Here is a 13340-nt window from a genome sequence, read left to right as displayed (position 1 = left end):
ACTTTTGACTCTCATAATAGCACTTAGGTTAAAGTGCAAACACATGTAGAACTGTGTTTGATTGTGTTGTAAACCCAGGAATATTACCTGATCTTGGTGTTTGAATTATTTTATTTTACTTTACTTTAAGTTCTGGGATACATTTGCAGAACGTGTAGGTTTGTTACATAGGTATACACTTGTCATGGTGGTTTGTTGCACCCATCCACCTGTCATCTATATTAGATATTTCTCCTAATGCTATCCCTCCCCTATAGAATTTTTTATTGGGGTGTTATTTCATAGGTGTGATTGATTGATTGTCCTGCCCACATGACAAAAATCTGACTCAGAGTTTGGGCTTTTATCTGTGGCCCACCATGAAGAAGAAATATACCCCATCACTCAGGAAATTCTGAGAATTTAGAAGTTACTTCATGGGATCTGGGGACAAAAAAAAAGTATGTGTGGATGTATATATTTATGTGTGTGTTTTAATGAGTACCCTGAAATTGAACCCTGGAGATAATTAGTTTTTAATTTTCCCATCTAATAAATGGTGCTGCATTGAACATTTAGTGCTGCACAAACGTCTTTATTATCCTAATGTTTATCCTTGGAATAAATTTCCTAAAATAGAATTGCTGGATCAAAGGATTTGGACATTTTGAAATTTCGTATGTATGTACTTGACCCTTGGGATATTTTCTATGAAATAGTTTATGGAATGTCAAAATTCTTAATAATCTCTGTATTACTTTTAGGTAAATATTGCAACTTCAGCAACTTCGAATACTGAATATGCCCACATTCCTCATCTCAGCCCAGCTGTGATTCCTACTCTGCAAAATGAATCGTTTTTATTATCCCCCAACAATGGGAATCTGGAAGCACTTACAGGATCTGGTATTCTACACATTAATGGGAAACCTGCTTGTGATGAATTTGATCAGCTTATCAAAAATATGGCCCAGGTAAGAACATTTCTTTCTGTTAGTTATTGTAATACCTGCAATAAGCTAAGAATGTGATCCAGTTGTGAATAATTTGAAGAATATAGTGATATTTATAACATCTGAAGAAACTGAAACAGAAATGAAGTCAATTTTGTGGGAGTTTAGACGGTTCAGAGTTTTTCAATTATAGTTTCATTATCACCATTTAAATTTGAGTATTATATGTTGTGTTATAGAAATTATTCTTCAGGATAAAGTGCTAACAGTGACCTTGGAAAATTTTTTTTCAATTTCTTTTTTTTAAACAAAGAAATGATTCTAATAAGATGACTGTTGTACAGTCATTAGCTTTACTTTAAGTTTTTTTTTGAGATATGTCTTGCTCTGTCATCCATACTAGAGTGCAGTGTTGTGATCATAGCTCACTACAGCCCCAAACTCCTGGGCTCAAGGGATTCTCCTCCCTCAGCCTCCTGAATATATAGGATTATACATGTGTGCCACCACACTCAGCTGAGTTTTATTTTATTTTTTAGAGAGATGGGGTCACACCATGTTGCCCAGTCTGGTCTCTAACTCCCGGCTTCAAGTGATCTTCCCACCTTGGCCTCCCAAAGTGCTGGGATTACAGGCGTGAACCACCATGCATGGCCTGGCTTTTAATTTTATTTATTTCTTTGTTTTCTAAACAGGGTCGCCATGTAGAAGTTTTTGAGCTCCTCAAACCTCCGTCTGGAGGCCTTGGGTTTAGTGTTGTGGGACTAAGAAGTGAAAACAGAGGAGAGCTGGGAATATTTGTACAAGAGATTCAAGAGGGCAGTGTTGCGCATAGGTGAGCTGGTCACAGGATCTTCTTTTTGGTACCCCATTCTGAAGGTTTTGGTCATTATGTGGGAATTTAAAAAAATAATAATGAATAGAAACAAACAAAAAATTGAACATAATCTGTTATTAACGAGTTTTTACAAGTCATTAACATTGTGATAAAAATAACAAGTCCTTTGAAGTGAGAGTAGCTTTTAAATATAGTCATAACAAGTTTTGGTAAGGAAAGAAAAATCTGAGGATAACATTATTTTCATTTTTAATTAAATGAGCTCATTTTGATTAGATTTTAAAAATTACTATACTAGAAATGATCCATAATAAATTGAGCTGCATAATATTTATATACACAAAGCAACAATTTAGTACAGTTGTCCCTCAGTATCCATGGGGAATTGGTTCCAGGACTCCTACAGGTACTAACATCGGCAGATGCTCAAGTCCCTTATATAAAATGGTATAGTATTTGTACATAACCTGTGCACACCCTCCCATATATTTCAAATCATCTTTATATAACTTATAATGCCTAACACAATGTAAATCCTATGTAAATATTAATAGTCATACTGTATTTTAAAAATTTGTATGATTTTTTATTATTGTTATTTTTTCTGATTATATTTGATCCCCAGTTGGTTGAATTTATGGATGTGGAAACCATGCATATAGAGGACCAACTCTCTATGTATAATCCACTTTCATTTTTAGAAGATAGGAATATCCAAGATATAATGTAGGTTAAATGGGTGGTTGAAATAAAGAATGCTTTTATGTGGAAGGGGTTGAGTAGGAGTAGTAGTGAAATAACCTTACGAGAATTGATGACCTGCAGCCAAAGCGTGTTATTTTAAAGTAGAACTGCAGGAAAAAGATTAGAAAGTGTGAGAATTCATGGGGAGAAATGCCAGATATAGGTGATGGGCAGGAAGGCAGCAGATCATACTGCCATGTGTGTATCTATGCAACAATCTTGTTCTTCACATGTACCCCCAAACCTAAAATGCAATAAAAAGAAAAAAGAAAAAAAAGTGTGATAATTAAAAACAGGATTAAAAATGACTCATTTTCTTGAGAACTCTCAGATGTCATTTATCCTCCTTTTCATTCTTGATAGAGATGGAAGATTGAAAGAAACTGATCAAATTCTTGCTATCAATGGACAGGCTCTTGATCAAACAATTACACATCAGCAGGCTATCAGCATCCTGCAGAAAGCCAAAGATACTGTCCAGCTAGTTATTGCCAGAGGCTCATTGCCTCAGCTTATCAGCCCCATAGTTTCCCGTTCGCCATCTGCAGCCAGCACAATTTCAGCTCACTCTAATCCGGTAAGTACTTACAATTTTCAAAAGGAACAGAACATATTTTTCGAGTTCTTTTTGGTTATATCCAAGTTTCTGATTTTTGCAGGTTCTTTGCATTTCTTGAGTTTTTGTGTAACTATTCTTTCATCTTTCCCTAGCCTGGAATATTTGCTCTTTAAGTATGGTAAAGCTTCTAGGTTCTAAAACAACCATTACTTTTCTTTGTGTAGTTTTTTTCTTTGACAGCATTCCTTAAAAATGAAAAATGTAGTCTTTTAACAAAATTGACTTTATCTCTAGGCAGGTACAATCTTGATTTTGCTTTAAAAATTATACAATTATATTGTTATAGTTAGCTGTCAGTGACTTTAAGAAGTCATCTAATTTGGAATTCTGCCTCAAGGCAGGATTATGCGAAGACATTCTTAACATGTGACCTTGCTTTTTCCTTGGTCTTTTTCTTTTTTTTTGAGAAGTTCTACAAAAGATCTTGCAAATCAGTGTCTGTCTTTACTGGTGAAATGAAATCATGATGATGATACACTGATAATTTCAAGAATGATTCTATCAATAGCATTACATTCTGTTGAAAGGGAAATATACCAAATGAAAGGGACATTGTTTGGGCTCATTTTTATGTCTGAATTTAATTATTTAATATTAACCAAATAATAATCACAAAAATTTCTACTGTAATATAAAATGTTTGTGCTTTGCAAATTTCTACAAATTCATACATGAGCTTTGTTTGTAGGTTCACTGGCAACATGTGGAAACTATTGAATTGGTGAATGATGGATCTGGTTTGGGATTTGGCATCATAGGAGGAAAAGCAACTGGTGTGATAGTAAAAACCATTCTGCCTGGAGGAGTAGCTGATCAGGTAGGCTACACAATAGATCTTTTATGCTAGTTTATCAAATAATGTGGCCACATCTTTTACATTTTTTGTTAGAGGAAACTATGGCCTTAGATAATGCCAAAGAAACTGAGTTAGAATCTTTTGTTTTATCGAGTGTCCCTGAAGTGTTGTCTTAGACCTAGGGGAGGAATGCTTTAGAAAAGGTATTAAGTTATAGTTTTAAACAATGGGCTTTAACACTTTTGAACCTCAGACTAAAGCCAAGGTTATGGATTTGATCATTGTGGAGGAAGCTGCTATTTGTTTTATAGTCATAATTCATATTATAAACCTAGCCAGCTGTTTTATAGTTACAAGGTATTGTGGGAAAATATACTTTATTATTCAGGCAAAAAAACAACATTCAACTTGTTCCTTTAGTGGTGGGTCGCTGGTATCATCTTTGTATATGAAGCACAGCCAATTTTTTATCACTTAAGTAGTTTATTGAGGCATTACCATTTATGACATGTGACATTGCAATATATGTGAGAAAAGATTTAACACATTTATTATGATGTATATTTTAATTTGATCAGGCTTTCTAGTTTAAGTAACTTTTACCTTGATTATAACTTTTTAAGAAATGAAGTGGTTGTTTGTACATGTGTGTTTGAACTTAAACTAGAAAGTTCAGTGCATCAAATATTTCCTGTATTCATAAATGAAATTCTTGTTTAATAGCAACCTTGTCAGTAGGGGTATTAACAGTAATATAATAGCAAATAAATTTTTCTTCCTTTTAAACGTTAGCTAGCATCTAGCAGCATCAAATGAAGTATCTCCAGTTGACTAGCATGTGATATTTACATGCTTTATCTTCAATATAGAGCTTCATTCTTCAATACTGTAGCTGTTTGCTTATCACTTTTAAAATTCAATTTTAAGTTAATTAAAAGTAAATGAAATTACAAGTTCAGTTCCTCAGTTGGACTAGCCACATTTCAAGTGCTCCATAGCTGTCGTATTGAGTAGTGCAGAAGAGTTCCATCATTGCAGAAAGTTAATGGACTGTGTGTGTATGGAGGCTCACAAGACTGCTTTTCACTCCTCACATCTATCTGAATTTTCACTTCACAAGTATTTCACCTGCACATGAGTTCTTTTGGGCCATTTATAATAGAAATGGTCAGGCAGAAAGTTGTGGTATTAATATAATGCTTTCTTGTGGTTTATACCACATTTTAGGTAATATGTATTTGCATAGTGACTTACATACAACTTTGCTTAATGGCATTTTTTTCTTTCCCTCCAAAAAATTCACAAAAAGGCATTTGGGTAGAAATCAAAGTGAAAAGTTCATATGAGCTCTTGATAGGTAGAAGTCAAATGAAAAGTTTATATGAACTATTGACTTAAGGAATACTTGTGAATTTCATTTATTGCATCACTGAATGGTGCTAGGATATTTCAAAAGACAGTTAAAATGATAACCACATGTTTTATGTCCTGATTGGTAACTCATATTATTGCTATTTTTTTTTTATTAATCCCTTCTCCTCATTTAGGATTTATCTGATGCAGTTAAAATAATAATAGTCTAATTATTCCACGTTGTTTTACTCAGCATGGGCACTTATGCAGTGGAGACCACATTCTAAAGATTGGTGACACAGATCTAACAGGAATGAGCAGTGAGCAAGTAGCACAAGTCCTTAGGCAATGTGGAAATAGAGTTAAGTTGATGATTGCAAGAGGTGCCATAGAAGAACATACAGCACCCACCACTTTGGGTATCACCCTCTCCTCATCTCCATCTTCTGTGCCAGAGTTGCGGGTAAGTAGTTAAGAGTAGTTATTGTTAAAGTCAGAGAAATAGCACTTAGATAAACAGTGATATTTACTTATAAACTAGACTTACTAATCCTCATAGATTAGTGCTGAAGAATGGAACAAAATTCAAATATAGGGATGCTTTAGCACTAATAATATTTTATTGATCAGGAATAATGTATAAAACAAATGAAAATAGATTGTTTAAAAATGCCAGATTATTTTACATTTTTATTTAAGCAGCACATTTATGAGGATAATGTTTTAAAATATGGATAAAACTTTAGAAATTATTTGGTACTGATACCTAAAATGTTGAATTCTGTCTTTCTCTCAGTTAGAAGGCTCTCTGTAAAGTGGGTCATAGTTCTAATCATTCTTTTTCTAGTTCTAATTATTCTTTTTCATCAACTTTCCCTATAGTATTTTTGTTTTTGTTTTGAATGTGTGGAGGTTGAAGAGTTGGGGCAGGCTTGGTGGGCATGAATAAGGCTTACTAAAACCTTTTAGTGTTATTGTTTTAAAGTATGTCTTAGAACTCTTATCAGATTTGTAATAAGTAGTCATTATTCTTGACCCAGTTATATAATTTTTCAAACAAAAGTTATTCTTTTGGTGTTATAACAAAACCTTTATTCATATGTGTAACATTCCATCCTTAACTTGACATGAAAAGAGCTAGAAAATTTCAAAATTATTGGAAAGTAGTGGCTATCTCAGCAGATTTACAGGTCACAAGACTACAGAGGATAAAAACAAAATAATTTATACCGAAATCTCTTAAATATTTAAGAAGAGAATTATATCTCATTTCTAGATAAACCCAAAAACATCTATCTTTTGTTCTATTAAAGTTTTTTCTAAGCAGTTGCTACAGATTCTTTTTTAATATCCTAACCTCCTCCACAAGCCCTTTAAAACTTTTATTAGAACACTTGTAATTTCCATGATTCTGTTGTTTTTAGGATTGAATTTGGTTGCTATTTTTTGCAAAGAGAAAGAAGTGAAGAAAGAAAGCTTGTTTATGAAAGTGTTTAAATGGCATTCTTTTGTGGTAAACAAAACATTTTATTCAGCGATATATAAATGAATGCAATACCGAAAACCACTTGATGTAATTGAAAGCTTAGAAAAATATCTGTTCTGTGCATATCATCATTTCTGAAGCTTGTGCCCCTTTTAAAACCATTCGATAGTCAAATTGGCACTCTCTAAAATAGCACTCGCATAAGTCTTATTAAAAATAGAAAACACATTTGTTTCAATTGAAGCAGATTTCATCCTGTCATTTTCTTGTAATTATCTAAACTTTAAACTTTTGCTAAGTTTGCACAGATAATTATGTGCAATGAAAAAAATAAATCAAACTTTACTGTAAAATTATATCTCATTTAAGTGGACTGTCGGAGTTTGTTTAAAGAAATTAGAAAACATCAGCTAGCTCCAACCTGACTATTCATTAGGATCTGTAGCTTTTTATTTTGTTGTGCTCTTCTTAGGGCTCCCTGTAGGATCTGCTGACACCATACTAATACATAGTACCAATAGCTTATCAATGATATATTGTACTGATCAACTAATGCTTAATTTTAGGGAGACTTGCTCTCTGGTCCAACACAGAATTAATAATAACTCTATACATTAGAGAAGGCGGACATCTGAGAAACCCACTTTCAGCTATCATTCAGAATGCCAATGCAGAAAGGCATATTTTCCTTATAAATAGCTTTTCATATTAAAGGCTGAATTTACAAAACAAAAGTACAATTAAAAATACATCCTTGGTGTATTTCAAAATAAAACATCAGCGTCTTAATAACGTATCTGCAGACAGATGAGCTCATATTCATGGTGTTAGAATCAACTATAAATATAAAATAGTAGCAACTAAAAGATGGGCACTGTGGTCCCTATATTCTCCTAGGGATTGTATATAATGTGTATAATTTAAGAGCAGGGGCTCTGCATAGAAATAACTGGATTTTAATTCTGCCTTTACTAGGTTGCTAGCTGTTCTTAGAAAAGTTTATGTTCCTTAGTTTCCCCAGAGAAAAATTTATATGATAATTATACCTACCTCATAAGCTTGTTATGAAGAATAATGAATTAAGACACGTAGAGTCTTAATTCTGAGTTACACACAAACTGCTTAATAAATGGTAGCTGGTCTAGTTGTTGTTTTTCTTTTCCTGACAGACAGTTGAGCGAAGTGATATTTTCTTTCTAGATAAGTGGCAAAGCTAGATTTGAACTTGCTGATCTGAATGAATAACATTAGTTCTTTCAACTATACTGCAACCTGACTTCTTCAGAAATTAAGATAAGCCATACCTGAACATACAGTTTCCTATTAAAAACTGTTTGGTTTAAAATTTAGTATACACAAACGATAATGTATTCTCTGATAAGAGAAGGTTCAACCTTATTTTTGACATCTCTTTCTGAGCAAAAATATCATGATGCCCTATCCCTCTTTTCAGGATTGAAAGAATCATCTCTGCTGTAATTCTCTGCTAGAGAACTTTGGCTTTCTTTTATCTTATCGTGTGTGTGTGTGTGTGTGTGTGTGTGTGTGTGTGTGTGGTTACATGTTTATTTCTCATTGTATTTATTGATTTTATTTTAGGTTGATGCTTCTACTCAGAAAGGTGAAGAAAGTGAGACATTTGATGTAGAACTCACCAAAAATGTCCAAGGATTAGGAATTACCATTGCTGGATACATTGGAGATAAAAAATTGGGTAATTTTAAGCACTAAATATCCTTTTAAACTTGGCAATTATCTCTGATATCTATCTTTTATAAAATATTGAATCAATATTACAAGTTTCAGATTGTTGGATAAACTGGTTGAAAACTTCCTTAGGAATAATTTAGTATAGATGTATCATGTATTTAAGACAGACAACACAATTATCTTATTCTCTAGCCTGTGTTTCTACCAGCTGATATGTATTTATACAGAATTAGAGCTTTATGTTTGGAGAATTGAAGATGGATATTCTTTGAATGTGCTTTGAACACTGTGAAAAATAACCTATTTCTAATCTTAGAACCTTCAGGAATTTTTGTAAAGAGCATTACAAAAAGCAGTGCTGTTGAGCATGATGGAAGAATTCAAATTGGAGATCAAATTATAGCAGTAAGTTACACATTTAATAATAGCTTTGTTAATTTTCGTGGTTGAGAATTGCATTCTCCTAGTTTACTTAGTTTTGAGAGCTACAGTTAACTCTGTATTAATTTAAGCTTGCTTTGGTGACTTGAGGCTGTTATTGTAATTACCCTTTTTATTATTTTGTGGAAGTAAAATAGACGCATTGGATATAAGCTTTACTCGTGTTCCAAAGGGGAGACTTCTTTCTTGAGTGATTTCTGATATATCTAATTTCTGGTTGTAGTGATTTTGTTACATTAATATTACACTTATTATACTTTACTTGCAGATACTCCAAAGGTAGAGACCAGATGTCGTGACTTTTAGGTTACTGGAATCTGAATTAGGGATGCCTGCATTTCTTTTTTTAATCAGCAGATGGATACTGTTCTTGTTGGCTTTATGGCGGGGGATTTTTTCAGCCCTAAGAATATATAAGAATGTAAAAAAATATGTAGCTTCTTTTAATTAGAGCAAGCTATTATTGTTATCATTGTAACATCAATATGTTTTAACCATATGACTATCTAAGGCAGTGTACAAAAGAGTTCAACTTTAATTTGTGTTCAGTTGATACTGGACTCCCCAGACTATAGCCTGAAACAGAAATTCAAGAAACTCTGCACCAAAACTTCCTGGTCAAATACGTTAGGGAAAAACTACATGCAATATAATGTCTTATGAATTCACAGTGCACATAGAAAAATTGAAGATAGCTGGGTGTGCTGGCTTATTTCTGTAATCCCAACACAGGCAGATCCTATCTCACTAATATATGTGTATATGTGTATATGTGTGTTTGTGTGTGTGTGTGTGTATATATATAGAGAGAGCTGGGCCCAATGGTGCATGCCTGAAGTCCCAGTTGGCTGCTTGGGAGGCAAAGGTGGGAAGATTTCTTGAATCTAGGGGTTCAAGGTTGTAGTGAGCACTACTACACTTCAGCCTGGGCAACAGAATGAGATCTTACATCTAAAAAGAAAAAAAAAGAATGAGAAGTGTTGCAATAGAAAAGCGCATTTATCTGTTTTACATTAGTGTTTACTAAAGTTTTTAAATTGTGAGGTCTTTATTTTCCCAAACATATTCATATTCTTTGAAAGACATCTTGAGGGATTGCTGATTTATCTTAATAGGTATTTGTTTATCCTTAAGACTGTGTTCCCTCGGCATCTTAATAATAGTGAGAAAGTAGGATATTAAGATAGGGGAGTCCTTGTCTGTAGCAATATTATTCAAAATAGCCATGGCATGGAAGCAACTTAAATATCTATGAATGGATAAACAAATATGTGATATATATATGTATATCCAATAGAATGTTACTCAGTCTTTAAAAAGAAGGAAAATCTTACCACTGGTAAAGCTTGAGAACATTATGCTAAGTGAAATAAGTCAGTTACAGAAAGATAAATACTGATGATTTCACTTATTTAAAGTATCTATTTTTTTTCTTTTACTTTTTTGTTTTTGTTGTTGTTTTCCTTTTAAATGAATGTTTTTTGTTTTTTTTTGAGACGGAGTTTTGCTGTTGTTACCCAGGCTGGAGTGCAGTGGCGCGATCTCGGCTCGCCGCAACCTCCGCCTACTGGGTTCAGGCAATTCTCCTGCCTCAGCCTCCTGAGTAGCTGGGACTACAGGTGTGCGCCACCATGCCCAGCTAATTTTTTGTATTTTTAGTAGAGACGGGATTTCACCATGTTGACCAGGGTGGTCTCGATCTCTTGACGTTGTGATCCACCCACCTCAGCCTCCCAAAGTGCTGGGATTACAGGCGTGAGCCACCGCGCCCAGCCCTAAAGTATCTAAAATAGATTTACAGAAAAAGAAGGTAGAATGGTGGCTCCCAGGGACTGGGGAGAGGGGAATGAGGGATTGTTCAGTGGGTATAATGTTGCAGTTCTGTAAGATGAAAAAATTTTGGAGACTTGTTGCACAATAATGTAAATATATTTAACACTATTGAGTTGTACTCTTCAAAGTGGGTAAGATGGTAAATATGTGTTTTTCTACTACTATTTTAAAAAATAGAGGAGACCTTTATCTCTCCCTTTAAGCTCATGTTGTAACTCCGTGAATCTTCTTGGGTTTTGCTCTGTGAAACTCCTGCCTACACCTGTTCACCTCTTGAAATCTACTCTAAAGATCAAGTTGTGCTTACCACTTCATCTGACTATATGTCTGAAATGAACTTCCTCTGTGTATCTCTGTTTTACCATACAACGTAAATGTATTACTATACATTTGAGGGGGGATAGTGAAAGAGAGAAGGAATAGATACGGAGTCTAAATCCATATCTGATGCTGAGTTACAAATTGAAAGCATAGCTAATTTACTCTTTTTCCTCTTATCTGTATTAATCAATTAGGAAGCTTTTAAAAAATCAGCTTGATTGAAATATAATTCACATGCCATACAATTCACCCATTTAAAGTGTACAGTGCAATAGCTTTTAGTATATTCACAGAATTGTGCATTCATTACCACAATGAATTTGAGAACATTTTCAGTACCCTAAAAACATTTTCAGTGTCCTGTAGCAGTCACTTTCTCCCCTATTCTCCAAGTCCTAGATAACCACCAGTCTACTTTCTGTCTCTATGGATTTGCCTATTCTGTATATTTCATGTAAATGGAATAGTACAAAACGTGCTTCTTTGTGTCTGACTCCTTTCACTTAGCATAATGCTTTCAAGTTTCATCTGTGTCGTAGCATGTGTCAGTTCATTTCCCTTTATTGCTGAATAATATTACTTTATGTGGATATCCCATATTTTATTTACTTATTCATCAATTGATGGACATTTGGGTTGTTTCTCCTTTGTAGCTATTATGAATAAAGCTGCTGTGAACATTCATGTACAAGCTTTTATGCAGATACATGTTTTCATTTTTCTTGGGTGTATACTTAGCAGTGGGATTGCTGAAACTTATGGTAATTCTGTGTCTTACCACTTACCAAACTTCCTGATTCAGTTTCTTCGTCCATATAGTTGGGATAAGGAAACTTCTCTTGTGTAATATTCAGGAAAATCAAATGAGTATTTTATTGAAAATACCTGATAGCAGTTTAATAATTAAGCAAATACTATTTATTGAGGGCCTAAAATGACTACATATATGAAAGAGTCTCTTGATAACTTCCCTCTAAATTTGTCATTATCTTCATTCTTTTATAAGTGGAATGTCAAATATAATTCTTCTTAGGCAAGGTCAATGATGAAGGAAATTGTTGACATAAAGGTGGAAGAATCTTTTCTCTGAATTGTTTTCTTGTTTTCAATAAAGTCGACTGTCTTCACTGTCATCAATATTCTGATTTTTGATTTTTAGCAAACATTCTTTTATTACAAAGATATAAGGATTTCAAATTCCTGGAGAATGTCATGCAGTGCTTTTGATCATGTATTAATTTTCTACTAAATATCACCATCTTGTGGACTTTTGAGATATTTACAGTAAAGTTCTTCATATCCAGTTGCATTTTCACAACTGCAGTCTTTGCCTATTATTTGTTTGATTTTTGTTTTGACAGCAGCTATTAGAGGTATAATATATTTTTATTTTGTAGTTGTTGAAGTGATGAGATTAAGAAATTATTTCTTACTATTTTGAAGCAGTGTTATTTTGTAATTTAAAACTTTATTTTGTTACAATGTTCCTGATTTACACATTGTATTCTGTAGACGTCTAGAGTTTCACTTAAGGCATTACAGTGACAAGGAATAGATTGAATGTTTCCATTTTCCCCATTTCATATGTTGGTATTCTGTTAATAATTTGATTATTTGACAAAAGGACTTTGCTGTTTTTTTCAAAAAGTTGACCAAACTCGTCATTAGGTAAAAGCATACACTCATTCTTTTTAGTTTGATACTCAGTGATCTATGCTAAAAGCAGTAGGTAATAATAATTGATAAAAAGTTACTAAATAAACGTATAAATAAGGAAAAGTGTCCAATGTTGCCTTTGATCTTCTGTGACTTTGTTAATAGATTGAAGTTCTCTCTTAATATTTATAGGATGTGTTGAAGGAGGCCCTGGCAAGCTATGTTGAGTACTCTCAGGGGCCAGATTTTATAAGTTATTTCAGCTAGTATTTCTCACCTATAATTGTTCCTGTTAATTGTGGTGTATGCAGTGCACATTATGAGGATGTTGGATCTCTTTTTTTTTTTTTTTTTTTTTTTAAATCTTGGCTAGGTGGTCTTGAACTCCTGGGCTTGACACATCCTTTTGCCCCAGCCTCCCAGACTGTTGTAATTACAGGTGTGAGCCACTGTACCCAGCCTGGATCTCTTCTTTTCATGAGATAATGCATGGACAGTTTGATGCCATTATACTACCTGGTTCTTTCTACTGCACTGTTCTCTGTGGTACCATGGGTTCTGAACTAACTTCTTGACTGTCTTGGGATAAATAAAGTGGTACCAGAGCTAAC

General features: G+C 33.7%; 1 protein-coding gene across 11 annotated transcripts in view; it reads left to right on the top strand.

Moving 5' to 3' along the window:
- MPDZ (multiple PDZ domain crumbs cell polarity complex component) overlaps window positions 1-13340 on the top strand; it is a 176494-nt gene that overhangs the window by 52106 nt on the left and 111048 nt on the right. For all 11 annotated transcript variants that reach the window (XM_074394831.1, XM_074394833.1, XM_074394836.1 and 8 more), the window contains 7 exons: window positions 744-953; window positions 1628-1767; window positions 2878-3091; window positions 3822-3950; window positions 5536-5745; window positions 8368-8482; window positions 8795-8883. In XM_074394831.1, the coding sequence (XP_074250932.1) occupies window positions 744-953; window positions 1628-1767; window positions 2878-3091; window positions 3822-3950; window positions 5536-5745; window positions 8368-8482; window positions 8795-8883 (1107 nt within the window). The remainder of the gene's footprint in view (window positions 1-743; window positions 954-1627; window positions 1768-2877; window positions 3092-3821; window positions 3951-5535; window positions 5746-8367; window positions 8483-8794; window positions 8884-13340) is intronic.

The sequence above is a fragment of the Saimiri boliviensis genome, chromosome 2 (assembly GCF_048565385.1).
Source record: "Saimiri boliviensis isolate mSaiBol1 chromosome 2, mSaiBol1.pri, whole genome shotgun sequence".
Classification (NCBI taxonomy): domain Eukaryota; kingdom Metazoa; phylum Chordata; class Mammalia; order Primates; family Cebidae; genus Saimiri; species Saimiri boliviensis.
The sequence above is the reverse complement of the archived record's forward strand: the minus strand, read 5'-3'. Positions and strand labels throughout refer to the sequence as shown.